The sequence below is a fragment of the Schistocerca cancellata genome, chromosome 8 (genome assembly GCF_023864275.1).
Source record: "Schistocerca cancellata isolate TAMUIC-IGC-003103 chromosome 8, iqSchCanc2.1, whole genome shotgun sequence".
Classification (NCBI taxonomy): Eukaryota; Metazoa; Arthropoda; class Insecta; order Orthoptera; family Acrididae; genus Schistocerca; species Schistocerca cancellata.
The window spans coordinates 533,797,147-533,824,920 of record NC_064633.1 but is presented as its reverse complement, the minus strand read 5'-3'; the positions used below and the strand labels follow the sequence as shown (position 1 = coordinate 533,824,920).

At 43.7% G+C, this 27,774-nt stretch overlaps 1 protein-coding gene across 1 annotated transcript in view; it reads left to right on the top strand.

The window, feature by feature from the left end:
* LOC126094775 (myrosinase 1-like) overlaps positions 1-27,774 on the top strand; it is a 91,587-nt gene that overhangs the window by 60,392 nt on the left and 3,421 nt on the right. Inside the window, exons 8-10 of the mRNA XM_049909329.1 lie at positions 5,300-5,442; positions 17,274-17,411; positions 20,056-20,162. Coding sequence (XP_049765286.1) covers positions 5,300-5,442; positions 17,274-17,411; positions 20,056-20,162 — 388 coding nt within the window. The remainder of the gene's footprint in view (positions 1-5,299; positions 5,443-17,273; positions 17,412-20,055; positions 20,163-27,774) is intronic.

The following is a 27,774-nucleotide window of genomic DNA, read 5'->3' as shown; positions in this document are numbered from 1 at the left end:
CACCACCTCCTCCATAACTCACCGTTGACATTACATAGGATGGCAGACAAGACTGCAGTTAACCCAGATTCCATCGCCCTGTCACAGGTTTCAGCGTGATTCATCACTCGAAATCACTCGTTTCCAGTCATCTATGGTCCACTGGCGGCGCTATTTACAGATCTTAAAGTATCGTTTTGGACTGACTATAGAAATTTGTGGCTTTCGCGGAGGCACTCAACCATTGTAACCCATTATTTTTAACTCCGTACGCACAGCCATTGCGCTAGCTGGGCTGCTGGTATTACTCTGGAACTCAGGAGTGATTCCTTCCGCTGATTTCACTCGGCTTTTCACAACCACCCTGCGCAATACTTGACCGCCCTGGCTGTCAGTACATGCCGTCTGCCTGGTCTTAGTTTGGCTGTGGTTGTTCCTTCGCGTTTTCAGTTCACAGCGACAGCCAACATTGGCAACTGCAGAAGGGCTGAAATGTCCCTGATGGACTTGTCACTCAGGTGACAACCAAAGACTAGACCATGTTCGAACTTACGAACTTACTGAGCTCTCCTGGCCGATCAGTCCTTCTGTTATTTGCTTCTCTACTGCCAACATAATACTCCCCATCTCCTTTTGTGCTGGCGAGTCCGACTCTGGTGGCGCCTGATAGTTGACTTCCATTACATAGGATTGTCCGGATACATTTGATTAGGTAGCGTACCTTGCGAAGTCACCAGTGCTCTCTCTCTCTCTCTCTCTCTCTCTCTCTCTCTCTCTCTCTGTGTGTGTGTGTGTGTGTGTGTGTGTGTGTGTTTGTGTGTGTGTGTGTGTGTGTGTGTGTGTGTGTGTGTGTGTGCGTGTGCGTGTGCGTGTGTGTGTTGCCGGAGGAGATAGAGAAGATCCAAAGAAGAGCGGCGCGTTTCGTCACAGGGTTATTTGGTAACCGTGATAGCGTTACGGAGATGTTTAACAAACTCAAGTGGCAGACTCTGCAAGAGAGGCGCTCTGCATCGCGGTGTAGCTTGCTCGCCAGGTTTCGAGAGGGTGCGTTTCTGCATGAGGTATCGAATATATTGCTTCCCCCTACTTATACCTCCCGAGAAGATCACGAATGTAAAATTAGAGAGATTAGAGCGCGCACGGAGGCTTTCAGACGTTCTTCCCGCGAACCATACGCGACTGGAACAGGAAAGGGAGGTAATGACAATGACACGTAAAGTGCCCTCCGCCACACACCGTTGGGTGGCTTGCGGAGTATAAATGTAGATGTAGATGTAGATGTAGACTGCTCAGCCAGTGCCCTCGTGTGAGTCCTTAAACGTGGATCCTGTGTAGAAGCGTATTCTCGTCTTGAGTGCTGAGCCAGTCTGTCCCTTTGTTTGAAGGAGTGGTCGCCTTAGCTGCCCCTCTCATGCTGAAATACGCAATTCAAGTGTCCATTTTCTGTCTCTTTACTACACAGCACGGCATTGCAGCCTTCGCACTCCAGAGGTGCGGGTATGTTCATTATTATGGACGTGTGATTTTATGCAGTTTCTTTCCATGTTATTGGTCTCAGCACTTTTAAATCTACCCGGCTTCTACTTTCGTATTCATTTAACTTTTACATAGGGAGTAACCCTCTTTGAATGCATGAAAATTATGTGATATTCGTGTTTTTCCTGTTCTGTGCCTTAGTCTCTAAAAACGAAACCCTTGTAGGACCGCTTTGTTGTCTGTCGCTCTGACTGATAAGATACCTTTTTCTCAGGAACGAGCAGAAATATCGAGTTGAAATTTCTCACATACTAAGGTCCATAGTACCTTGGTGGTGTAAAACCTTGTTAGCTTCTAAGTCAATTTAAATCAAAAGATACGGCCATTTATTTCAAATATTTTGACACTCGAGAGCTCACTCATCAAAACTATTGGGTACTTCCCGTTGACCTGGAATCATGAATTTTCGCAAGAAGCAAAAATTCACAGTATAAGTAAAAGGAAAAATCCGAAATTGTTAATTTGTAATTATATATCATGAAAAAAGTATTTGTTTTATCATCTGCTATCCAACTGCGTAACTAAAATTAAAATATCATCGAAAAGCTCGGAATCCCTATAGCCCGCCAGTATCAGTGTCGATAGCAGCCAAAAAACGTATGTCCTCGATTGTCAGAATGGATAAACTGTCTGTGTACATGATAAAGTTTCTACTGAACCATCAGTGCACGAGTGGGCATTTTTTTCACGTAAAATAAAAAGTAATTCTAAATATGATGATATAGTTTGTAAGTAGGCTGTTTAGGTTTTTGTGATGGTAACGCCAGGTAGCGCTCTGTATGGAAATCACTGACTGTGCTGTGTGCAGTCTGTGGCTGGTTCGCATTGTTGGACTATTTGCTATTGTAGTATTGGGCAGTCGGATGTGTACAGCACGTAGCGTTGCGTAGTTGGAGGTGAGCCGCCAGCAGTGGTGGATGTGGGGAGAGAGATGGCAGAATTTTGAGAGCGGACGATCTGGACGTGTGTGCGCCAGAAAAAGGAAATTTGTAAGACCGGATGTCATGAACTGGTATATATATTTTGACTTTTGAACATTATTAAGGTTTGTTCTCTATCAAAATCTTTCATTTGCTGACTGTACCTATCAGTAGTTAGTGCCTTCCGTAGTTAGAATCTTTTATTTAGCTGGCAGTATTGGCGCTCGCTGTATTGCAGTAGTTCGAGTAACGAAGATTTTTGTGAGGTAAGTGATTCAGGAAAGGTATAGGTTATTGTTAGTCAGGGTCATTCTTTTGTAGGGATTTTTGAAAGTCAGATTGCGTTGCGCTAAAAATATTGTGTGTCAGTTTAGTGTTGATCAGAATAAGTAAAGAGCGAAATGTCTGAGTATGTTCAGTTCTGCTTAGCTGTTTGAAAATCAAATAACGTAAGGAGTTTACCAGCACAGTAATTCAATAATTTTTCTAAGGGGACGTTTCAAAACGTCTGCCAAGATCGCAATAGTATTAAAGGCAGCAGTGGCAGATCATACAGCTCCCACAGCAGAGACAAGCCCTCTTGTCTGTGCAAACCGGTTATTAACAATGGGACTACGGGCACGCTAACCTCTAGCTTGTCTTCCACTCAAGCCGCAGCATCCATGTGCACGGCTCGACTGGTGCTGTCAGAGAATCACCTAGAAGATGGAACTGTGCGCCATAGTCTCTAGCGATGAGAGTAGACTCCACTTGCATACAAGTAATGGTCGTTTACGTGTGCAACATAGACCTGATGAGCTTGTCGTAGAGTGCATTCGCCCAAGATAGTTTGGTTCCACCCTAGTCTTATGGTCTGGGTTGCGATAAGCTACAACTCCCATTCACCTTTGGTGTTTCTAGAGGGGACGCTAAGAGGGGACGCTAACCAGCGCTCGGTACGTGCAGAATGTTCTCAGACCCGTTCTTTTGCGGTTCTTGAAACAGGAAGGTGATGTGTTGTTCCAGCAGGATAATGCTCTGCAAGACATACAGTAACTTCCTTGGTCAGAACGATGTCTGGACTTGTCTCCAATCGAGCACGTGTCGGATATGATGTGACTCGTCAACCAAAAACTCTTACAGAACCATGTGAACAGGTCGAGCAGGCGTGGCATGACATATCCCAGTACAATGTTGGCCATTATGTATATTCGACTGGTTGCCAGAGTCAGCGACTGCACTGCCGCTCGTGGAGGCTACACCACGTACTAACATGGGTGTTGCAGCATGGATCGATACCTCGTACCTCAGGACCGCTTGTGCTATTGATGTGTAAATGTGATCATTCCATGGGCTCCATACGCAGTGTTGCAACAATAATATTGAGTGACTTTGAAACTTATAATTTCTTTCCCGACAGTGTAGTTAGACGACAATGGATACTGCAACAATAGCTTTGAATAAATGGCAGCTTCTTACAGTAGTGGATGCCATCAATGAGACAGACATTTGGGAGTCGCCATATCGCTATGTCCGATACATCGAGTAATTTCAAAAGAAGGTTTCTTCACACACAAAAAACTCACGAACTCTATATGTGCTCAATGATAAACAGCAAAATTTTGTCAGTGATATAGACCTACCTTTCTACCCATGGGTCTTTCGGCACTTCTGCTATTTTACAGGGTGTTGTCCTTTTCTAGAAGTAAGAGGAAGGACTGTTAGGTGAAAGGTTACAGATAACCTTAAAGATTAATAAAATTTTCTCGGACTTCCAACTGCGTAAGGTGGTTAAGATCCCACGAGCTTACGACCGAGCTCTTCCCGGTCATTGTCAAGTGGTAAGACTGACTGCTGTGTCGGCGTGGCCGCGTCGTTACAGAGCCGCACTGCTGGCTCTGACGTCACTGGTGCTCTCTTCCTCGCCAAATATGGTAATGTTTTCATCCCGAGTCCGTCGCGCTCGTTTTAACCTCGCGATGGCCAGGTCCCAGGCTTTGCTGAGCTGCAAACCGCCATCCTTGTTGATGGTGTTTTCAGAGGTTTTTATTTCAATAGCTTCTTTTATGACGCTGTCCCAAAATCCCCTCGTCCTCATAACGATAGGTGTTTCGTCGAATAGAATTCGGTGTCCATTTTTTAAGGCGCGTTCTGCCACGGCTGATTTTTCTGGGTAGCGTAGGCGTAAGCACCTCTCGTGTTCCGTCCGGCGTTGCTCCACTGTGCGTACTGTTTGGCCGACGTAGTATCATCCACACTGACACGGTATCTTGTACACTCCAGGGGTTCTAAGCCGTAGGTCGTCCTTCACAGGCCTCGTCAGCTGTCGAATTTTTGCTGGGGGCCTGAACACCGATGAAATGTTATACCTCTTCAGGAGCCGGCTAATCTTTCCCGACACTGTACCACAGAAAGGCAAAAACACAAGTTTCTTGCTTTCTTCTTCGGTGGTGTTACTGTTGGCGTGTTTCTTGCGTGTCACACCAGGTATAGCCTGAGACACCTGTCCGTGGCTGTACCAGTTTTCCCGGAAGACTTTTCAGAGGTGGCTCAGTCCTAGTGGCAGACTTTCTGCGTCTGAGGCGACTTAACACGATGGACGAGGGTATTCAGAACGCCACGTTTTTGTGCCGGATGGTGGTGTCTGAGAGCGTGCAGATACCGATCTGTGAGTGTCTGTTTCCTGTAGACACTGTGGCTGAGGTGCCCAATGGTTTTCCGTTGAACGAGGACGTCAAGGAAGGGCAATGAGCCACCTCCGAAAAGTCTTCCGGACAAGCTGGAAGCCCGAGAAAATTTTATTAATTCATATCGCCGCGAAACCATGCATTCATACATAAGCTCAAAGATGTAACGATTTCATCAGGCTGTATTATTGCTCACAGGGACCGCTGATTTCATGGGGCTCAACCACTACTCAACGTCGCTAGCAACATCAGGACTAAAAGGCTCAATCCCATCCAAGGATTACGACACGGGCGTCATCACGTCGGCCATCGAAGGCTACCCGACAGGCGAGGGAATGACGGTAAGTTGACGGCAGCGCAACGCATCTTCATGACGACTGAATTACAAATTTAAACTTCCAATGACGCGTTAACGTTAACTACAACAACGTTTCTGAAAATTGCAACACCCAGAAACCATAATCCAAACGAATCGAGCAGCGTAGCCAGTGCAGACCAGTATTCCAGCAGTAAGTGGTTAATTCTTACAGGACCCTCGATCGACCAGCACTTGACTATTGTTCGTCAGTGTGCTGCCCCTACCAGTCAGGACTGATAGAGGAAATACAGAATATCCGAAGAAGAGCAGTGCCTTTCGTCACACATTCGTTCAGCAAGAGCGAAACTGTGTGTAATGCTGATCTATTTCCTGAGTTACCGGTACACACTACGAAGAAGACGTTGTGAATCACGGCGTGGTTTATTGTTAAAATTCTGAGACCATATATTCCTAGAAGAATCAAACAATATATTCCTTCCTCCTAAGTATACCTCGCAAAGGACCATGAAGATAAAATAAGAGAGATTCGAGCTTACACTGAACTTTATCAACATTCATTGTACCCACGTATCATTCGCAACTGCTAAAACAAATGGAGATGTGACAAATGTACACGGAGTATCCTCCACCACATACTGTAGGATGACTTGCGAACTATAGATGTATATGTGGTGTAGAAAGACATGTACAGATATGCAGAAGATGTGTCAGTTTTACCTCAGGCTAAAACAGTCGAAGTGGAGTGTGAAAGCCTAAATACCTCATCGACGTTAATAAGACATAGTTTTACGCTCATATAGCTGAGGCCAATCTACAGAGCGCCCATTTTAAACTTCCCACATTTCAAAGTCCCAAGGGAAAAACTACAGTAGATATGATGAGAATTTATTTTATAATCATCGGTACACCTCTACATGTGAACCATTTGCAGCAAGAAGAATATCTAGTCTGTATTCAGTCTCTTGCCATGTTCTTCATGACATGCGCCTGTCACTGATAACGGGCTTTCAAATATATATATATATATATATAATGGCATGCGCCTGTCACTGATAACGGGCTTTCATATATATATATATATATATATATATATATATATATATATATATATATAATATGGTTGCCCTCAACTACGTACCCTCAGACTCAGAGTTGAAATATTAAAAGTTTTGGCTGGTTTCGTTGTCTAGGGGCTGGGATACGTAGTTGCCGCATTACAGGCCAAATACTGCTGAGTCTACAGTATATAATATGAATATTCACGTGAGTTGAATGGTCGAAGGTTCCAATCACTCGGCAATTGCGAATTTTAAATGTAACGTAGAAATTTAAAAATGAAAGATTGCAATTAAATAAAATCTGCAGGTACTATTTTAACGACTTTAAATGATGAGTACGATAGCAGAAGTACCTTTAAGAATGCCATTTATTACTGCAAAACACTTATGGTGTCGATGGTCCAGCAATTAAATAAAATACATTTGAATAACAGGGAAACAATAGATTCGTACTTCACGTAATTAGTTATGAGCAACAACATAGCTCGCGAGATATTCACTTCTAAATGCATACTACGTCTTCACTGCAGAAGCCACGGAAACCCACAAGTGCACCAGTCGGCACTACGAACTACTTCTATCTCCCGTGACCATGCGCAAACTGCTCAACACTCTCCAAGTATTTCTTTCCTGCGACCGTCTGTCGCGCCTTCCCGTCCAGCACTCCCCCGTCCAGTGCCACCCAGTGCTCCTCCCCTACTTCCATCCCGGCTCTCCATTGACTTCGGTAGTCGCCTACCGTAGTAACGAGCGCTGTGATGGGCTAGAGCGCTCCCGCCATGTCTCCAAGCCAACGCACACACCAACATATTGAAATTAAATAAGTATTCCTACGGCTGGACCATAAACACGCTCTAACACACATTATTAAATATATAAACAGATTAAATAAACACATATCAAAGGAACAGAAACAAAAGTAGGACAGTAGCCTAATGCCTCTGTGGTTTCTAAAACACAGTAAATATTTGACCAATTTCTTCATGAATAGTTATAAACAAAGACATAGACGAATAAATTTATTTATAAGCATGCTGCTACCGTTTTCTCGTGTAACTATGGAGCACTTATGGCCTGACGCAATCAATAGTAATCGGCCACTTCGACCTCCAATAACTCATGTACTTTCAAGTTACATGCCTGTAATTCATACCAATTTAGGTTTACACTAATAGCTTTCTAAAGACACTTCTATCGACAAAATCGGATGAACCGTTTATATTTTGGAAATTTGTTGCTGGATGTTACTTGTATAATTTACAGTCAGATACTAAACTTTAAACTAATAAAGATATTGAAAATCTGATTACACCATCAGAATCGTCGTGCAAATAACGGTAATGCACATGTTTCTTTTTAAGGTATCATGATTCCTCTGGCCATTATTAATTTCTACATGAACTGTGAAATGTCTGCCATTATGGTTTCACAAAGTCCGCCATCTTTGGCACTCCCGGCATACAAATCTCCTTCATCGACACAAAGCACAGTCGTCGTCACAGCGTCAACATGGATTTCCCAGCCAGGCGGTCGGCCTGGGCCACGCGCTGGGGCTACCCCTCTCGCTCCGGCTAATGTTCGGCACCACGCGGTTGCTGACGAGCCCCGGCTTGCAGAGCGGCCCGTGTAGCCACGCCAGCTCCGAGCTTAGAATATTTTCATGCTGCCACAACTCGTCCGTTACCTTACAATAGCTGAGGCCAATCTAAAGAGCGCCCCTTTTAAACTTCCCACATTTCAAAGTACCAAGGGAATAAACTACAGTAGATACAGGGTGTTTCAAAAATGACCGGTATATTTGAAACGGCAATAAAAACTAAACGAGCAGCGATAGAAATACACCGTTTGTTGCAATATGCTTGGGACAACAGTACATTTTTCAGGCAGACAAACTTTCGAAATTACAGTAGTTACAATTTTCAACAACAGATGGCGCTGCGGTCTGGGAAACTCTATAGTACGATATTTTCCACATATCCACCATGCGTAGCAATAATATGGCGTAGTCTCTGAATGAAATTACCCGAAACCTTTGACAACGTGTCTGGCGGAATGGCTTCACATGCAGATGAGATGTACTGCTTCAGCTGTTCAATTGTTTCTGGATTCTGGCGGTACACCTGGTCTTTCAAGTGTCCCCACAGAAAGAAGTCACAGGGGTTCATGTCTGGCGAATAGGGAGGCCAATCCACGCCGCCTCCTGTATGTTTCGGATAGCCCAAAGCAATCACACGATCATCGAAATAATCATTCAGGAAATTAAAGACGTCGGCCGTGCGATGTGGCCGGGCACCATCTTGCATAAACCACGAGGTGTTCGCAGTGTCGTCTAAGGCAGTTTGTACCGCCACAAATTCACGAAGAATGTCCAGATAGCGTGATGCAGTAATCGTTTCGGATCTGAAAAATGGGCCAATGATTCCTTTTTGAGAATGCAGGGACGATGGGACTGCAACATGGGGCTTTTCGGTTCCCCATATGCGCCAGTTCTGTTTATTGACGAAGCCGTCCAGGTAAAAATAAGCTTCGTCAGTAAACCAAATGCTGCCCACATGCATATCGCCGTCATCAATCCTGTGCACTATATCGTTAGCGAATGTTTCTCGTGCAGCAATGGTAGCGGCGCTGAGGGGTTGCCGCGTTTGAATTTTGTATGGATAGAGGTGTAAACTCTGGCGCATGAGACGATACGTGGACGTTGGCGTCATTTGGACCGCAGCTGCAACACGGCGAACGGAAACCCGAGGCCGCTGTTGGATCACCTGCCGCACTAGCTGCGCGTTGCCCTCTGTGGTTGCCGTACGCGGTCGCCCTACCTTTCCAGCATGTTCATCCGTCACGTTCCCAGTCCGTTGAAATTTTTCAAACAGATCCTTTATTGTATCGCTTTTCGGTCCTTTGGTTACATTAAACCTCCGTTGAAAACTTCGTCTTGTTGCAACAACACTGTGTTCTAGGCGGTGGAATTCCAACACCAGAAAAATCCTCTGTTCTAAGGAATAAACCATGTTGTCTACAGCACACTTGCACGTTGTGAACAGCACACGCTTACAGCAGAAAGACGACGTACAGAATGGCGCACCCACAGACTGCGTTGTCTTCTATATCTTTCACATCACTTGCAGCGCCATCTGTTGTTGAAAATTGTAACTACTGTAATTTCTAAAGTTTGTCCGCCTGAAAATGTACTGTTGTCCCAAGCATATTGCAACAAACGGTGTATTTCTATCGCTGCTCGTTTAGTTTTTATTGCCGTTTCAAATATACCGGTCATTTTTGAAACACCCTGTATGATAACTACATTGCACCATATGCTAGGATATCTCAAAGAATTTATTTAATAATCATCAGTACACCTCTACATGTGAACCATATGCAGCAAGAAGAATATCTAGTCTGTATTCAGTCTCTTGCCATGTTCTTCGTGATACGCACCTGTCACGGATTTAGTCGCATCAGTGATAATACGTCTTAACACATTAATATCGCCCACTTTGGGCACATATACGCGGCCCTCCATGAATCCCAACAAGAAGAAATCCAGCGGGATAATGTCGGAAAACGTGTTGCCCGGACATTGGGTCCTCCGTGTCTGATGCAGCGATTGGGAAATTTCGTATCCAGGGACTGGGAACAGCCGCTGACCAATACCACGTAGCTCCATCTTGTTGAAAGACGATGCTGGACTGCAAGTCTTGTGTCTGAAAATAAGCAAACTTCTCAAACATGTCCAGATACACTAGTCCATTTACTTTGTTTTCTACAAAGAACGGTCCAACAATACTGCCATGCACTAGGTCTCACTAGACTTTCAGTTTACGGCTATCATGAAAATGATAGCGTGAAGATGATGCGAGCCCCAAATCCGAACATTATGCCGAATAACCGTTCCTGATGTATGGGAAGTTGATTCATCTAAGAATAATCATACATCCAGGAAGCTGGCATTCATATCAGTACGCTGCAGCATATCCCTAGCAAACTGTTGTCGACATAATTTGTCGTTCGGCGTCATATGGTGTGTTTTACTGTCAGTTCCAAAACTCAAGAATGTTTCAGAACATTTGCAGTTGCCAGAAACTTAAGATACCATTCCTCAATTATTTCCTAGTTAGGTGACTCACATCCATACAACGTACGATAATTTCTTTGCGATTTTGTTTCTGCAAACCACACTACAGCATGCATGCGCTGTTGTGGAATCGCCATTTTCACTTAATGCTTTCATGCTGCACTCTGTCGATAGTAAATTGACGAAAAAAAATGGCAACGCCAAAAAATAATTAATGTACAATAATGAAATTTCGGAAATACATTTGTCTAGGTCAGATACTGAAGTAATTACCATTGTAAGATCACAGATAAACGTGTGCGCGAGATAAGCCATTGCAAATGTGAAATGCTGGTACATTAATAACCGTTGTAAAGGCCAGAATGTTGAACGAAAGCATGCAAACGTGCATGCTTTGTCCTGTACAGCTGCCGGACGCCAGTTCGTGGGGTGGAGATGCATCCGTGTTGCACTTGGTCGGTCAGTACAGAGACAGTTAACGCTGTTTCAGGATATCTCTGGTTGCCGTCTGAAAATGTCCCATGCATGCTCTATTGGAGACAGATCCGGTGACGGAGCAGGCCAAGTCAACATGTCGACACACTACAGAGCATGCTGGGTTACAACAGCGGTATGTGGGCGAGCGTTAGCCTGTTGGAAAGTACTCCCTGCAATGTCGTTCATGAATGGTAGCACAACAGGTCGAATCACCAATTTGACGTACAACTTTCACTCAAGGTGCCTGGGATCCTACCGTCTTACGAAATCACCCCCTAGACCATAACTTAAGGTGTAGGTCCAGAGAGTCTAGCACGCAGACAGGTTGGTTACAGGCCCTTAAGGGGCTCCGGAAAGGCTCAAATCATGAAAAGTTCAATTTTTACTTTTTTGCGTTTTCTGAATCTGCAGACTATTACCTTTTAATAGATATATAATTTATTCAATTCCGAAGACTACAACTATTTTTAAATTTCTTTTGAAATGTGTTCTACATGGGCGTGACCCACTGTGGCGCTGTTAAACTGCTGTCAAATGGTGTTATTATTAACGTCCGTGTTCATCAGGTACATTTTAGTGATGTGAGATAAAGTATGTGTTGTGGCTAACCTATTTTCAGAGACTTATCAGCACCTGAACTGTTGAAAAAGTGTATTCACGGAAAAACTCAAAACCCCAATGAAAGTGTAAATAGTGTTATATGCTCGAGAATCCCCAAGACTGTATTTGTTGGAATAGAAACACTTCACTTTGGTGTGTATGATGATGTTGCGACTTTCAATGATGGCAACATTGTAAGGTGCAAGGTATTCAGAAATATGTGAATGAAGATAGGTTCCAACATGGTACGAGCGATGCTTGCTTTAGACAAGGAACGCCTTCGGGCTGCAGACAGGGCTGTAAAGAGTCTAGAAATACAAGCAAGAGTAAACAGGAGGAGGAACAAGAGGAAGCTGGAGGAGGAGTTTGCAGAGGATGAAGATAATCCATCCTATGGACCTGGAATGCACTAAAAAGTTAATCCAATCTTTGTCGCTCGATTCCCAAAACTTTTATTTTCTCGTACTAATTACATGTTTTCTAAGGATCTTCCAAACATATTTGTTTCAAACTTTCAGTAAATGTTACACAGTACCTTCTGCATAATTTAACACAGCCTTTTTCCAAAAAACTGTATATTTTTGAATATATAAATAAAAAATTTCAAAAAAATGAGAATTTTCATTACAATTGAAAAAAAATCATCTTTAATAACTGAACTAAAATTTTGTAAAATCCCTGTGTTAAGTTGTAGCCCATATTCCAATAAATAATCTGTAAAAAGTTCAACTTCCTACCTCAAATACTTTGTGAGGAAAGATGTAATTTATAAGCGTTATTTTAACATTGCAAGTATAGGGCGTTCCGGAGCCCCTTAACTGGCCTCCTCCCATCCAACAGACGGCCATCACTGGCACCGAGGCAGAACCAGCTTTCATCAGAAAACGCAACAGACGTCCACCCTGCCCTCCAATGAGCTCTCGCTTGACACCATTGAAGTCGCAAATGGTGGTGGTTTGGTTTCAGTGGAATACATGCTTCAGGGCGTCTAGCTCGGGGCTGTCCTGGAGGTAACCGATTTCTAACAGTTCGTTGTGTTACTGTGATGTCAACTACTGCTCAAGATGCAGTCCAATGCCACAGAGCTATACGCTGAACACGTCGGTCTTTCCTCTCGGTAGTACAACGTGGCCATCCGGAGTCCGCGATCACCACAGCCATTAATCATCTACAGTGGCAATATTCCTATCAAATCTTTCATCAGTATCGCAGAAGGAAAATTCAGCTTCTCTTAGTCCTGTTACACGCTCTCACAAACCAAGTGATGTGTTGATAATGGCGTCTTCGTCGCCTTAAAGGCATTCTTGACTGACATCAACTCAGCCCGCCCAATTTCAAAGGTAACTAACGCTCGCGACCGTTACTGCGTGTATTTAAAGCTAATTTGATTTGAATCTTCGTAGTGGCGCTACTGGCCCCACTCTTATGCGACTAGAGCGAAATATGATTAGACATCATCTTTCAGAAGTAGAAACACGCCTACCAACTTTCGTTTATGTCGCACTAGAGCGACTAGAGCGAAATATGATTAGACATCATCTTTCAGAAGTAAAAACACGCCTACCAACTTTAGTTTATCTCGCACAACTCCTTCATGGTGTTGCTATTTTTTTCCTTCAGTGTGGCTGACACGTCTGACGAGGAAACATACATTCTTTGACCTGCTATACCACACGGTGCAATTTTATGATCATATTTACTGTAGCTTTTTCCCTGCGACTTTGAAAAGTGGGAGGTTTGAAAAGAATCCCCTATATTGTACAATTATGGGACACGTTTTAACTCACACATCACGACATTTTTAGAACACGAAAATTTTCCTCATAAAAATCACGACGGATTCTGCAACGGAGAACTTGTGACGTTCAACTCGCTGTGTTCGTCCATGAGAACCAGGGCGCCGCAGGCAAACGTGCCCAAGTTGACGCATAGTTAATTGACTTTCGGAAGGCATACGAAGCAGTGCCGCACTGTTGTTCAGTGAACAAAAGACGAACTTATCAAGTACTGGAAGAGGTTCGTAACTGGATTCAGCACTTCCTGGCAGATAGAACTCTGTTTTAAGGGGTCCAAATTGAACTAGTCTAAAGATAATTTCGGGATTAAACCGACGGGATGTGCTAGGGCCTTTTCTGTTTTCAGTATACCTGCTATTGATCTATCGTCGGATTCTCCGTGAAGCTTTTCGCGGACGAAGGCGTTGTCTGTAGCAAGACTGTAACGCCTGAAGACTGTAACGAAATGCGAGAAGAAACGCAGACGATCTACATTTGGTGCAGAGACTGTTGCTGGACCCTGAATACAAATAAATGTAACGTATTACGTGTAAATAAACAAAGAAATCCGCTACTGTTCGATTACAGAGCTTATGACACGTCTTTGGAACTGTCACCACCATAAAATGGCTAGTATTAACCGTCTGGAGCTAGCTGCAGGAAAATCCCGGCTGATTTTCGTTCAGAGAATACTAAGGAAAAGTAATTCATACACAAAATATGCGCCTTATGAAACACTCGTTCGACCGACTGAACAGTATTATTCATCAGTCTAATACCCTTACAGCGTTAAACAAGGGCCAACGAAAAATGGTCGGTTTCGACAACGACATGCTTGTTCAAGCGTAAGTACAACATTCACGAACAGAACCAGAAGTAAACGAGGCCACATCGCCGTTTGCGGATTATACATGCAGAATGAAATTACAATGAAATCCAAACCATTAGCTGCTTACAGGAGTTTTGTTTATTTAATCGTATAGCTAGGGCCCCCCGTCGGGCAGACCGTTCGCCGGGTGTCGGTCTTTCAATTTGACTCCATTTCGGCGACCTGCAGTCGATGAGGATAATAGGATGATGATGAGGACAGCTCAACACCCAGTCCCTGGGCGGAGAAAATTCCCCGACCCAGCCGGGAAGGGAACCCGGGCCTAGAGGATTGACAATCCGTCACCCTGACCATTCAGATACCGGGGGCGGACTTACAGGCGTTGATAAATATCAACGGGGACAGCTGAAAATGTGTGCCCCGACCTGCACTCGAATCCGGGATCTCCTGCTGTCCCCGTTGGTATTTGTCAATGCCTGTAAGCAGCTAATGGTCTGGATTTCATTGTAATTTCATTCTTTGAGAGCTGCAAGATCACCAATGGTACCTGTTCTTTCGGACATGCAGATGTCAACGTGCGCAGTATCCGTATTTGAGTAAGACTGGACGGGACAGAGTAACGTGTCTTTGGATGATGATGTTTGGTTTGTGGGGAGCTCAACTGCGCGGTCCTCAGCGTCCGTACAAAGTCCCAATTCCTTACACAGTCCAATTTTTTACACAGTCCAATCCATCCACTCACAGGGATGATGATGATGATGATGATGATGATGATGATGAAATCTCAAACGACCAGTTCCCGGACAGAGAAAATCCCCAACTCGGCCGGGAATCGAACACGGGACCCTGTGATCCAGAGGCAGCAGCGCTAGCCACTAGACCACGAGCTGCGGACTCGTGTCTTTGGGAAAGACCGTAACTGTTGTGAATTAAAAACACAGGAGAGTAAAATCCCAAGCGCCTGGGGAAAAGCACTACATATAAGAACGTTAAATGAAAGGACCTGCAAAATTACAGACCTATATCCTTGACATGGGGACGCTGCATAATTTGTGAACGAATTCTGAATATAATACCTAGTCTTAAGACAGAAAAGCTTCTGTTCACAAATCATGAAAATGGAAATGAACGTTTGGCGTCATTGGCCAGGAGGCCCCTTACGGAGCAGGTCCGGCCGCCTAGGTCCAGGTCTTATTACATTCGATGCCACATTGGGCGACCTGCGCGCCGGATTTGGATGAAATGATGATGAAGACAACATAACACCCAGTCCCTGAGCGGAGAAAATCCCCGACCTAACCGGGAATCGAACCCGGGCCCGTAGGACGGCAATCCGTCACGCTGACCACTTTTTTCCTCATTTTTGTTCGTTGTTGGTCGTTGTGTTTGGTCGTTGCGGACGTCACATGACATCCGTTGAAGTTCGTTTGGTTGATCGTTCCACTCAGTGTCTTTTTTTTTTTTTTTTTTCACCCAGCTATCGGGGCGGACTTCACAAATCATAACGGATTCAGGAAGCTTCGCTCGTGAGAAATTCAGCTTATCCTTTCTGAAACGCTATTCTACGATCTATGGGTGAGGGCAACAGGCATAGTCCACATTCCTAGATTTCCGGGAATTGTTCGACACGGTGCCCCACTGCAATAGGTTCCCAAATACGAGTATTAGAGTGACTATGAAACTTCATTAATAGATCCCAATACATTGTCCTCGACGGTGAGTGCTGATCGGAGGTAAGGTTATCGCCAAAGGTGCCCAATGAGTGCGAGATAGAAGCGCTCTTACTCTCTACGTACATAAATGATCTGACGGGCAGGCTGAGCAGCAGTCTGTGGCTGTTTTCTGTGATGTGTGGGAAGCAGTCGTCGTTCAGTGACTGTAGAAGAGTACAGGATGACTTAGATAAAATTTATACTTCGTGTGATGAATGGCAGCTTGCTCTAAACACGTAAAAATGTAAGTTAATGCAAATGTGTAAGGAAAACAATCCTTTAATGTTAGAGTATGTTATGTGGGCGTTATACTGCGAAGCGATATGAATGGAACGAATAAGTAAGGATCGCAGTAGAGAATGTGAATTCTCGATTTCGGTTGATTTAGGAAAGTGCAGCTCATCCACAAAGGATTAAAGCAAGACATCGATGCAATGAAGAGACCTGCTGCTAGATCTGTTACCAGTAGGTTCTATCAACACGTCAGTGTTACAGAGATGCTTCTTGAAGACAAATGTGAATCATTGGAGGGAAGATGAGGTTCTTTTAGCGAAACCTTGTTGACTTAGAGAACAGGCATTTTTAGCTGATTGCAGACCGGTTGTACTGCTGTCAACGCACATTTCGCGTAAGGACAGCGAAGAGAAGCTAAGAGAAATTGGAGTTCATTTTCCATCTACATTTACATTTACATGAATACTCTGAAAATCACGTTTAAGTGCCTGGCAGACGTTTCATTGAACCACCTTCACAATTTGCTATTATTCCAATATCGTATATCGCGCGGAAAAAACGAACACCTATATCTATCCGTGCAAGTTCTAATTTCCCTTATTTTATTATGGTAATCGTTTCTCCCTATATATGTCGGCGTGAAAAAAATATTTTTGTATTCGAAGGAGAAAGTTGGTGATTGAAATTTCGTGAGAAATTTCTTACTAGTTTGTGTGGCTCACCGTGATTTCGTCTCCTGTGCCAGCCTCCTCATCTCAGAGTGGGACTGATTCCCAGCGTTGTCCGTTATTTGTTCTATTTTATTCCAACCTCTATCTTGCTTTCCCCCATGAACATGTCTAGACATTCTTAGATTCCACGAAGTGACATTCAGTGACTCTGATTTGAGCATGTGTGGGCTTCACGACTTACCATATCCTCAAAGTGAGAAGCACATACAGGGCTGTAACCCTATGAATGTCTATATTGTTGTGCGGATAATCTGTGGTTCAAATTTCATTAAAGTCTGATAATGTTTGGGGTTGCAACGCTTTGGAGAGAGTGGCATAACAGGCTCCACTTATCGTGATGTTGACGCCTCCCTGTCGGTTTTCAGGACGTGCCGTGGGGCCTGCGCAAGCTGCTCAACTGGGTGCACGAGAAGTACCCCGGCTACCAGATCTTCATCACCGAGAACGGCTTCGCTGACCCTCCAGGCGTTCTCAACGACACGGGCCGCATCCACTACCACAGGGTGAGTCTCACCACCCTGCTCGACGACAGGCAGCGAGTTTTTTTCACGTACAACATGTGCCAGCCACTGTGCAGAGCATGGCAGTGGGTACATCCAGATTTAGAAGGTAGGAGACGCGGTACTGGCAGAAGTAAAGCTGTGAGGACGCGGCGTGAGTCGTGCTTTGCGAAAGGCAAAGGTCCCAAGTTCGAATCTCGGTCCGACACACAGTTTTAATCTGCCAGGAAGTTTCATATCAGCGCACACTCCGCTGCAGAGTGAAAATCTCATTCTGCCTCCAGGTTTAGGTTCATAATGGGTTCCCTAAATTTTTACATATTGTCACGGCCGAGGTCTTTCATCATTGTTGTAAAGTCCAAACTTGGGTTCTGTCCCTAATAACCTCGTTATCCACGTTAAAACTTTCTTTTTCATTTTTCTTTATGGGTGCGAACTCGAGCAAAGTTGTACATTTTCACCGCGATACAAGCTGCAAATACTAACGGATATTTTTTTCTCTTTTTTATTTATTTCTAACTTCATCCTCACACTAGTAGATAGTGAATACACCCAATACAAATAAAGTTGGTGCTTCATTTTTGATTTATTGTTGATGGAGTGACCGATCACTGTTGATTACAAAACTTCCTGGTAGATTAAACCTGTGTACTGGACTGAGACTCGAACTCGGAATCTTTGTCTATCGATGGCAAGTGCTCTACCAGGAAATTTCATATCAGCGCGCACTACGCTACTAAGTGAAAAATTCATTCTGGCTCTGTCGACTGACTTACCCAAAACGTGCCCTTTGCTTACAACGTCACAAAATGGAACCGCCTGAAGCCCAGACTCGAGCCACAGGTTGCATTACAACGAGCAATAAACCCGTGAATACAAAAATGCATGCATCTTTCTTAATGATGGTCACATCATCTACGTAAGAAATGTCCCAACCTGGTGACTTCCCCCACCCTTTGTACCTGCAGTGAACCCCACTCAACTCCACGCAATTCCACAGGCGCAAAGCGAAGCCACTTCTTAAGAAACCACAGTTCTCCTCTCCAATAGCCGAAAACATAGACCAAATTATCTAAACAGTCCTGCGAAATAATCTCTCCTTTCAACGCTCTCGCACACTCCGACAAATATCGTTACAGTTCAAATTCATCTTCCGTCTCACTGTAGCAACTAGTTAATCCCATAAGAAGGTCCACCTCCTCTTCAAAGGCTTATCAAACTTAATTTAATGTACCCTTTACCCAGCTTCCCTAACCTCAAATCAACTGACACTTGTGCAAGGTCCTTCACTCCGACATCCGCTCCCTAAGCACCAACAAACCCATAATCACCAGTACCCTGGTTCATCAGAACATACACGTTTTATGAAACATTCCTTCATTTCTATCACACCATCCACGTGACTCCCCACAAGCGTCAACGAACCGACTACACCCTCCCAGTTGTTAGAGACAGACTCGTCCTTGAAAAGGTAAAAAACATTCCCATTTGGCCACGATCCTCTTTTAATCAACCTGCCAAATACATTATCCTATCCTTTTGCTTGACAACCTTACCTATCTCTCCAAAAGCATATACAAACACCTTGAGTGATACTTTCCGCAGTCCTCCTTTCAGTCTTTCTTCTGTCATAAATTTCCTAATGGTGGTCATGCCTTCTACCTAGTCCACCTCTTGTACCAGCAACGCCACAAGTGTCGATCTTCCCACCTCCTTTCCCCAGACACTAAAAAACCCAATGACCGTGTATGGCATTCTGCTCTCCTGTTCAAACTTCACTGGTGTGTTCTTCCAGTCGGATAAAATTAATAGCTTCCTTCCCACTTGTCTGTTTTATCCAACAACAAACATCACAGGCTCCCGAATTTTATATCCAACTGCAGGTTTACTCCAAGAATTCATCTTTTAACTTCTGTACAAATCTGATGTCTCAAAACTTTCGACTCCTAGGTACCTACTCCAAAAAGCTGATGACACGTATTCGTTGTCGTTCATTCCTTGCCCTCATTTTAGTTCAACGATCCGTTTAACAATTTCATCTCCTAGTGTAGCAAAGAGGTATCTTTTCATACATTCTGAAAATACCCAGGTCTTAATCACGATATAGGAAAAAGCAGGAAGTCTACTACATGGTATACGCAGACTAAATTTTTGTGGATATGTACGCCCAAGAACTTGTTGATGCGCTATATTAATCGAAGATAGTTTATTTTTGAAACTGTGTATTTGTTTCAAATTTTTAAAGTATAAAATTGGTTGAGCAGAGTTTTTGCAGTTTTTAAAGTTATCTCGTCTGTGTAAATCAGTTAATAATTCTCATAAAACCATGACACGGTAGTGCTAAACAAAAAATCACCGTCCTATTACCTACTGCCGTTTCCTGTGTGAAAAAGTATGAACTGGTTAACAAGGTGCCCCTTCAAAGGAGGAAATGATAAATACTGCTGTGGAGAATCACAGGACGCTCAACAGCTGCTGGTGTGTACGAAAACAGAACACCGCTCAGGAGGACGTGAGCTGATTGCAGATAACTAGACTTAATTCCCGATAAATGTTAGATGGACAGTGGGCATCTTGTAATCCGTACACGAAAAATAAATTACTGATCGAGTCTTAGTCCGAGCTACAGACGACAATTTATTTTCAGGGCTACCTCTCGGCCGTTCTGCGAGCCATAAACGAGGACGATGTACCGGTGATCGGCTACAGCGTCTGGGCTCTCATCGACACTCTAGAGTGGATGAGTGGATACACGTGAGTACCAGCATTTACAAGTTTATACTTTCCTTTCTCCACTGTGCGTGTTCCGAAATTAACCTGCATTTCTCCTGCCCTTCTCCCTTTAAAATTCCACAATTGCTATGTCCAAAGTCTTCAACTGTATATCCCACGAATACGCTCCCCTGACTATTTCAGCTAAATTTATCCCGCCAGTTCTTTATTTATCAAGGCTTAGATTCCATAAAGCATTCTCGCCAACCGGTCCTTTCCTGCCGGACCTGCCTTGCGTAATACCTCCCCGACTTGCAATTTATCTTCATTGATTTTTTGTATCCCAATATTCAAATGCTTCCACTGTCTGATTCCCACTTACACTCGCTGACCATCTACTAGTTAACTACCATTCTGCATTTTAAAAGAGCACATCCAAAACATGCGACTCAGTTCTAGACCACTACAAGCCAAAAGTTTATTTCTTCTGTCATAGGCTACTTTTCCCGTGATATCCTGCACTTAAGGACCTCCTTGGTTGAATCCAGTTGCGTATTTCGGATAATAATTTCACCTTTTATCTTTTAGATGGTTGTTCTCTTTTCTGCTACTTTCCATTTCATATCTCTTTCTTTTGTTTATCCTTGCCTACATTTTGATGTAAGCGATCTGCCCATGTCTACTAACGGTTCTTCGAGGCCTTCATCAATTTTGGCCTGTTGTTCTCTATCTAATGTTTTGGTTGTCGTCAGTTCGAAGACTGATTTGATGCAGCTCTCCAAGCTGGTCTATCCTGTGCAAGTCTCTTAATTTCTTTCCTAGTTCCTGCAGCCAACATCCATTTGCACTTGCTTACTGCATTCCAGCCTTGATATCCCTCTGTAATTTTTATCACTTTCACTACCCTTCATTACCAAACGGAGAATTCCTTGAAGCCTCAGAATGTGTCTTATCAATCGAACACCTCTTTTAATCAAGTTGTGCCATAAAAGTTCTTCTTTCCCTGTTCGATATGTATATCCTCATTAGTTCTTCGATCTACCCATCTAATCTTCAACATTCTTCTGTAGTATCAAACTTTAAAAAACTTCTATTCTCTAATCGCCTGAACTGTATCTTCCACTTTACAGTTCTGTACAATAATACACCCCAGACAAATACTTTCCGAAATGACCTCCAACATTTAAACATATACTCGTTGTTTGCAAGTTCTTCTCTTTCAAAAAAGCTCTTCTTGCTATTACCGTTCTGCATTTTTTTGTACCCTCCAGTTCGACCCTCAACACTTATTTGCTGCTGCTTCTTATCCTCCTCCTCCTCCTCCTCTTCCTGGCTCTTCAGCCCTTGATGGACCTTGACCTGTTCTAGGACCTCATTTCATACGTCCCTGTCCATTGTCTCGGATCTCCATTCTCTGACAGCAATAATTTTAAAACCTTGTTGTACGTTATCCATCTATCGAAATTTTGGTCTCCCCCTGCTTCTTCGTCGCTCTGACGGTAGCAGCAGCAGTGCTATTTTTGCTGGGTTTTCATATTCCACGCGGAAAATGTGGCGCACCCATTTCAGGCGGTTTATTTTTTTTGAACGTTACGATTTCAAAATCTTTACATAACATGTAAAGTTCAAAATTATATCGTCTACGCCATGCTCAACCTTCGTCAGTGACCTGATAGATTGCACTTGCTTACATTCGAGTAATCCTATTGGCTCTACACACTGTTGTGTCAGTGTCCAGGTTTCTGACCCATATGTTAGTACTGGACCTATTAAACTTTTATGCAATTGACACTCTGTGCTTCTGAACAGATTTCTAGACTTGAGTAGTGAGATTATCACAGCCAACAAGAGCATTTATTAGCCACTTTATTTCCATAGTAATTTCATTCTGTGATGTTACCAGTGCTCCCAGGTAGACAATTTCACTAACAGATTCTATTTGCACCAGGTCAATTTCTAATATTATATTTAGTTCTGGTCGCATTATTCTCATGTATTTGCTTCTATTAATGTTTACTTTCAGTCCCATTTCTATTGCTGCTACCACCAGTGCCCTATATGTTTCTTTAGCAGCTAGTTCTGTTCTTGCAATAATACCCACACATTCTGCATAGGCCAGAAGCCGCACCATTCAATTGTATATTGCACCTGTTGTGTTGACCTGAGCTGTCCTTCTTACCTATCTAGTTGTATGATAAAAAGCTTACATGAGAGTACATCCCCTTGCCTCAGTCCACAAATTGTTTCAAAACTTGGTGTTAAAATTCCCTGTATCCGTACTTTACACACTACTTTTCACATAGTCACACTTATGTGACGTATTGAATATTTCGGCATGCCTAGTTCACTCACGGCTTCGATACGCTTATTTCTTTTTATGGCGTCATATGTTGCTTCAACATCAACAAATACATGATGTGTTTCTATATTGTATTCCCTTGTTTTTTCTTCAGTATCTGCCCCAGTGTAGATATTTGACCAGTAGTTGATTTTCCAGATCTAAAACTTGCCTGGTATCTCGCAATTGCTTTTTCTGCGTAAGGTTTTACACGGATATAAAACACGCAGGAGAATATTTTATATACGGTGTTCAGTAACGAGATCCCCCTACAGTTTGTACATTCCAGGCTGTCGCCTTTCTTAAGTGCAGCATATGTCACGCCAATATTCCAACCAGTTGGGATCTCTTTTTGCGTCTATATATCTGGCGTGCACGCAGCTAACTAGGTGTGTTCCGCCTCAATTACTTTGGAGCCCAAATAATAAAACTCACCCACTACTTTCGAGTCTCATTTCCTAATATAATACCCACATCAACAGTCTGATTTATTACAATTACATTCCATTACTCTTGTTTACTTTTGTTAATGTTCATCTTACGAGGGGACTTCAAAAAGTAAGTTACACATTATTTTGGGAACACTACACTTCAAATTGACACTATTTTTCAGCATAGTTACCAAGTCTCTGTAAAAAAAGGTCAGATCAACTAATTGTTTAGTTTCCCGACGACAGAAAACCGCTCCTTGTTCATGGAGCCATTAGGGAGCCGCTGATCTCCCAGATGTTCTCTTAGCTAAGTGAAAACATGGATATCAAATGGTGCATGTTCTGGACTTCTGGTCTAAGGCGCTGCAGTCACGGACTGTGCGGCTGGTCCCAACGGAGGTTCGAGTCCTCCCTCGGGCATGGGTGTGTATGTTTGTCCTTAGGATAATTTAGGTTAAGTAGTGTGTAAGCTTAGGGACTGATAACCTTAGCAGTTAAGTCCCATAGGATTTCACACACATTTGAACATTTTTTCTGGACTTCCCGATCTGCACCTCCCACGTCTGTGTGCCCTCGGTCAAGTTGTCGGCACCATTTCACTATGGCTGGGTGTGACATTGCATTTCCATGAAGAATCTTTTCACCATAAGAACAGTGGTGTCTTGATTACTCCAACCCTACGTTGCCTGCCGTGCCATTTCAATCCCACACTGTGATGCACTTGTTATCCGTAGCACAGCAGATCTGAGTCTGCAGGAAACTGGGAACATGTACTCTGTTCTGACAATGCGTCCCTCTTGTTACGCAAAGGCTTTAACATGGGGTGACGTGTCTAACTTAATTTCTGTATCCCCTACATATTAACTCATTGTAAGACGCTATCCATCACTTCAGCGGTTCTCTTAAGCCTTTTGCTGCCCCTGACAGAATTACAATGTTTCAGCAGGCCTTTTATTTCTTCTCCCACAACTTCACTTCTCTTTCCAAATATCTCGTTTATTTTCTTTACTTCTTGCTCAACGTACAGACTGAATAACGTCGGTTAGACGCTACAATTCTCAACTACCGCCTCCTTTTGATGCCCTTCGACTCCTATAACTACTGTCCGCTTTCTGTACAAGATGAAGACGTTATTTTTCTCCCTGCATTTCATCCTCATACCTAAAGAATTTGAAAGAATGTATTCAATTCAGTAGGATCTAAAGTTTCCTCTAAATCTACAAATGCCATAAAAGTAAGTTTGCCGTTCTTCAACCTACCTTCTAAGATAAGCCGTAGAATTAATATTGCCTCGCGTCTTCCTACGATACCCCGGACCCCAAAGTTATCCTCTCTGGGATCGGCTTCTGCCACTTTTCCAGTCTTCCGTAAATAATTGGTGTCAGTATTTTGCTGCTGTAACTTATTAAACTGATAGTTCGGTAATATTCACGACTGTCAGGACCTGCCTACTTTGCAGTTAGAAATATTACATAATTGTAGAAATGTGAAGGTATTTCGCTTGTCTCACAATATATCTAACACACCAGGTGAAACACTTTTATCCCAGCTGGGTCTCTCAAAGATCTCAATAATTCTGAGAGAATATCGTCTACTCCAGGGACCTCAAATTCTTCTTGCGATATCACATCTTCCTCCTCTCATCTTCATCTGCTTCCTCTTCCCTTGCTATAATATTGCCTTCATGCTTGTTCCCTTGAATAGCCGTTTTGTATATTCCTTCGACCTTTCAGCCTTCCCTTCTTTGTTTAGTACTGGTATCTCATCAGAGTTGTTGATATTCATTCAGCTGCTTCTCTTTACTCCAAAGGTTTCTTCAATTTCCCAATAGGAGACACCTATCTTTCCCCTAGCCACGCATCCTTCAGCGGCCTTGCATTTGTCCTCTAGCCATTCAAGCTTAGCTGATTTGCGTTTACTGTCAATGTTATTTTTAGACATCTGTATTCCCTTTCGGCCAACGGCCTTGCCGCAGTGGTAACACCGGTTGCCGTAATGTCACCGGATTTAGGCACTCACGGACTTGGTTAACACTTGGATGGGTGACCGTCCGGGTCTGCCGAGCACTCAACCCTCAGCTGACGAAAACTGACGATGGCCGGGAGAGCAGTGTGCTGACCACGTGCCCCTCCATATCTTCATCCAACGACGCCTCTCGGCCGAGGATGACTGGTGGTCAGTCGCTACCGATGGGCCTTCCAAGACCTGTTCGCACAGAGGAGTACTCCCTTTGTGGCTATTGCATTTGCTAACTTTTTTATTTTCTCCTTTCTTCGTTCAAATTCAATATCCTCAGTGTGTGACCCGATTACTTGCTTGAGGAGTTGTCTTTTCGCCTCTTTGATTCTCTGCTGCTCTCAAAGCTACCCACTCATCTTCTAGTGGATTCCTTTCCTCTGTTTGACTCAAACGTTACCTAATGCTCCCTTTGAAACTCTCAACCATCTTTGGTTCCTTCATTTATCTAGGTCCTCTCTCTTAAATTTCCTACATTTCTGCAGTATCTTTAGTTTTAAACTGCAACTGATAACAAATAAGTCATGGTAATAATTCGTGCCTACCCCTGGAAATGTCTTACAGTCCAAAATCTGATTTCTAAGCCTATTTCTTTCCTTCTGATGTACCCAGGTCGCTTCCAAGTGTATAACCTTCTTTCATGATTCTTAAACCACGTGTTAGACATGTGTAAATTATGTTGTGTGCCGTATTCTATCAGGCGGCTTCCCCTTTCGTTCCTTTCTCTCAGGCCTTGCTCTTCTCCATTCCCTTCTTCCCTTCCCTACGACCGAATTCCAGACCCACATCACAATTACTTTATCCTCTCCTTTAACAATCTGAGTAATTTCTTTTATCACTAGCTGAGCACCCAGCGTGACCGGGGTATATATTTATTCCAATCTTCCATTAGTCCTTCTCCTCCTTCCACCTCCTGCCGCCCTTTCTCTGTCCATCTGCTCCTCCTCCGTCTCTCTCTGCCCATCTTCTCCTCTTCCCTTCCTGTCCCTTCCCCACTCCCCCTCTCTCTGTCCATTTCCATCCCACCCCACCCCACCCCCAGATCTGTGTACATCACCTACTGCCCCCTCTCTTTCTGTACGACTCCTCCTACAAACTTCTCTCTTCACGTTATCATCTCCACACTGAGGTGTCTGATTATTATCCCCACAGTATTTACACTACTGGCCGTTAAAATTGCTACATCACGATGATGGCGTGCTACAGACGCGAAATTTAACCGGCAGGAAGAAAATGCTGTGATATGCAAATGATTAGCTTTTCAGAGCATTCACACAATGTTGGCGCCGGTGGCGACACCTACAACGTGCTGACATGAAGAAAGTTTCCAACCGATTTCTCATACACAAACAGCAGTTGACCGGCGTTGCCTGGTGAAACGTTGTTGTGATGCCTCGTGTAAGGAGGAGAAATGCGTACCATCACGTTTCCGACTTTTATAAAGGTCGGATTGTAGCCTATCGTGATTGCCGTTTATCGTATCGCGACATTGCTGCTCACGTTGGTCGAGATCCAATGACTGTTAGCAGAATATGGAATCGGTGGGTTCAGGAGGGTAATACGGAACTCCGTGCTGGATCCCAACGGCCTCGTATCACTAGCAGTCGAGGTGACAGGCATCTTATCCGCATGGCTGTAACGGATCGTGCAGCCACGTCTCGATCCCTGAGTCAACAACCATCTGCACGAACAGTTCGGCGACGTTTGCAGCAGCATGGACTATCAGCTCGGAGACCATGGCTGTGGTTACCCTTGACGCTGCATCACAGACAGGAGCGCCTGCGATGGTTTACTCAAAGACGAACCTGGGTGCACGAATGGCAAAACGTCATTTTTTCGGATGAATCCAGGTTCTGTTTACAGCATCGTGATGGTCGCATACGTGTTTGGCGAAATCGCGGTGAACGCACATTGGAAGTGTGTATTCGTCATCGCCATACCGGGATATCACCCGGCGTGATGGTATGGGGTGCCATTGGTTACACGTCTCGGTCACCTCTTGTTCGCATTGACGGCACTTTGAACACGTTACATTTCAGATGTGTTACGACCCTTGGCTTTTCCCTTCATTCGATCCCTGCGAAACCCTAAATTTCAGCAGGATAATGCACGACCGCATTTTGCAGGTCCTGTACGGGCCTTTCTGGATACAGAAAATGTTCGACTGCTGCCCTGGCCAGCACATTCTACAGATCTCTCGCCAATTGAAAACGTCTGGTCAATGGTGGCCGAGCAACTGGCTCGTCACAATACGCCAGTCACTACTCTTGATGAACTGTGGTATCGTGTTGTAGCTACATTGGCAGCTGTACCTGTACACGCCATCCAAGCTCTGTTTGACTCAATGCCCAGGCATATCAAGGCCGTTATTACGGCCAGAGGTGGCTGCCCTTGGTACTGATTTCTCAGGATCTGTGCACCCAAATTGCGTGAAAATGTTATCACATGTCAGTTCTAGTATAATATATTTGTCCAATGAATACCCGTTTATCATCTGCATTTCTTCTTGGTGTAGCAATTTTAATGGCCAGTAGTGTATTTCCACATACTAAGTAATATGTGAACCTAGTTTTTCTTGGAATCTGTCCAGGGGCTTTGTCTGCACACGCACTTGTCACATATATTTCGTGTATATTTAACATATTTCACACATATCTGTTTGCACATTTCACCTGTATCTCTAGCTAATTTCGCCCTGCAGTTTCGTTTTCACGCAGTTCAATGTTTATGACGTCCTGTCTCCTGAACTATGTGTCGTACTCTAAAATAATTTTGCTGGTACAGCTATTGGTATATGTGGATACTATCTTTAAAATATGGTGCGAATAGAGTTAGTAGTAAAGAAGTAATAAATTAAAACGTCACGCAC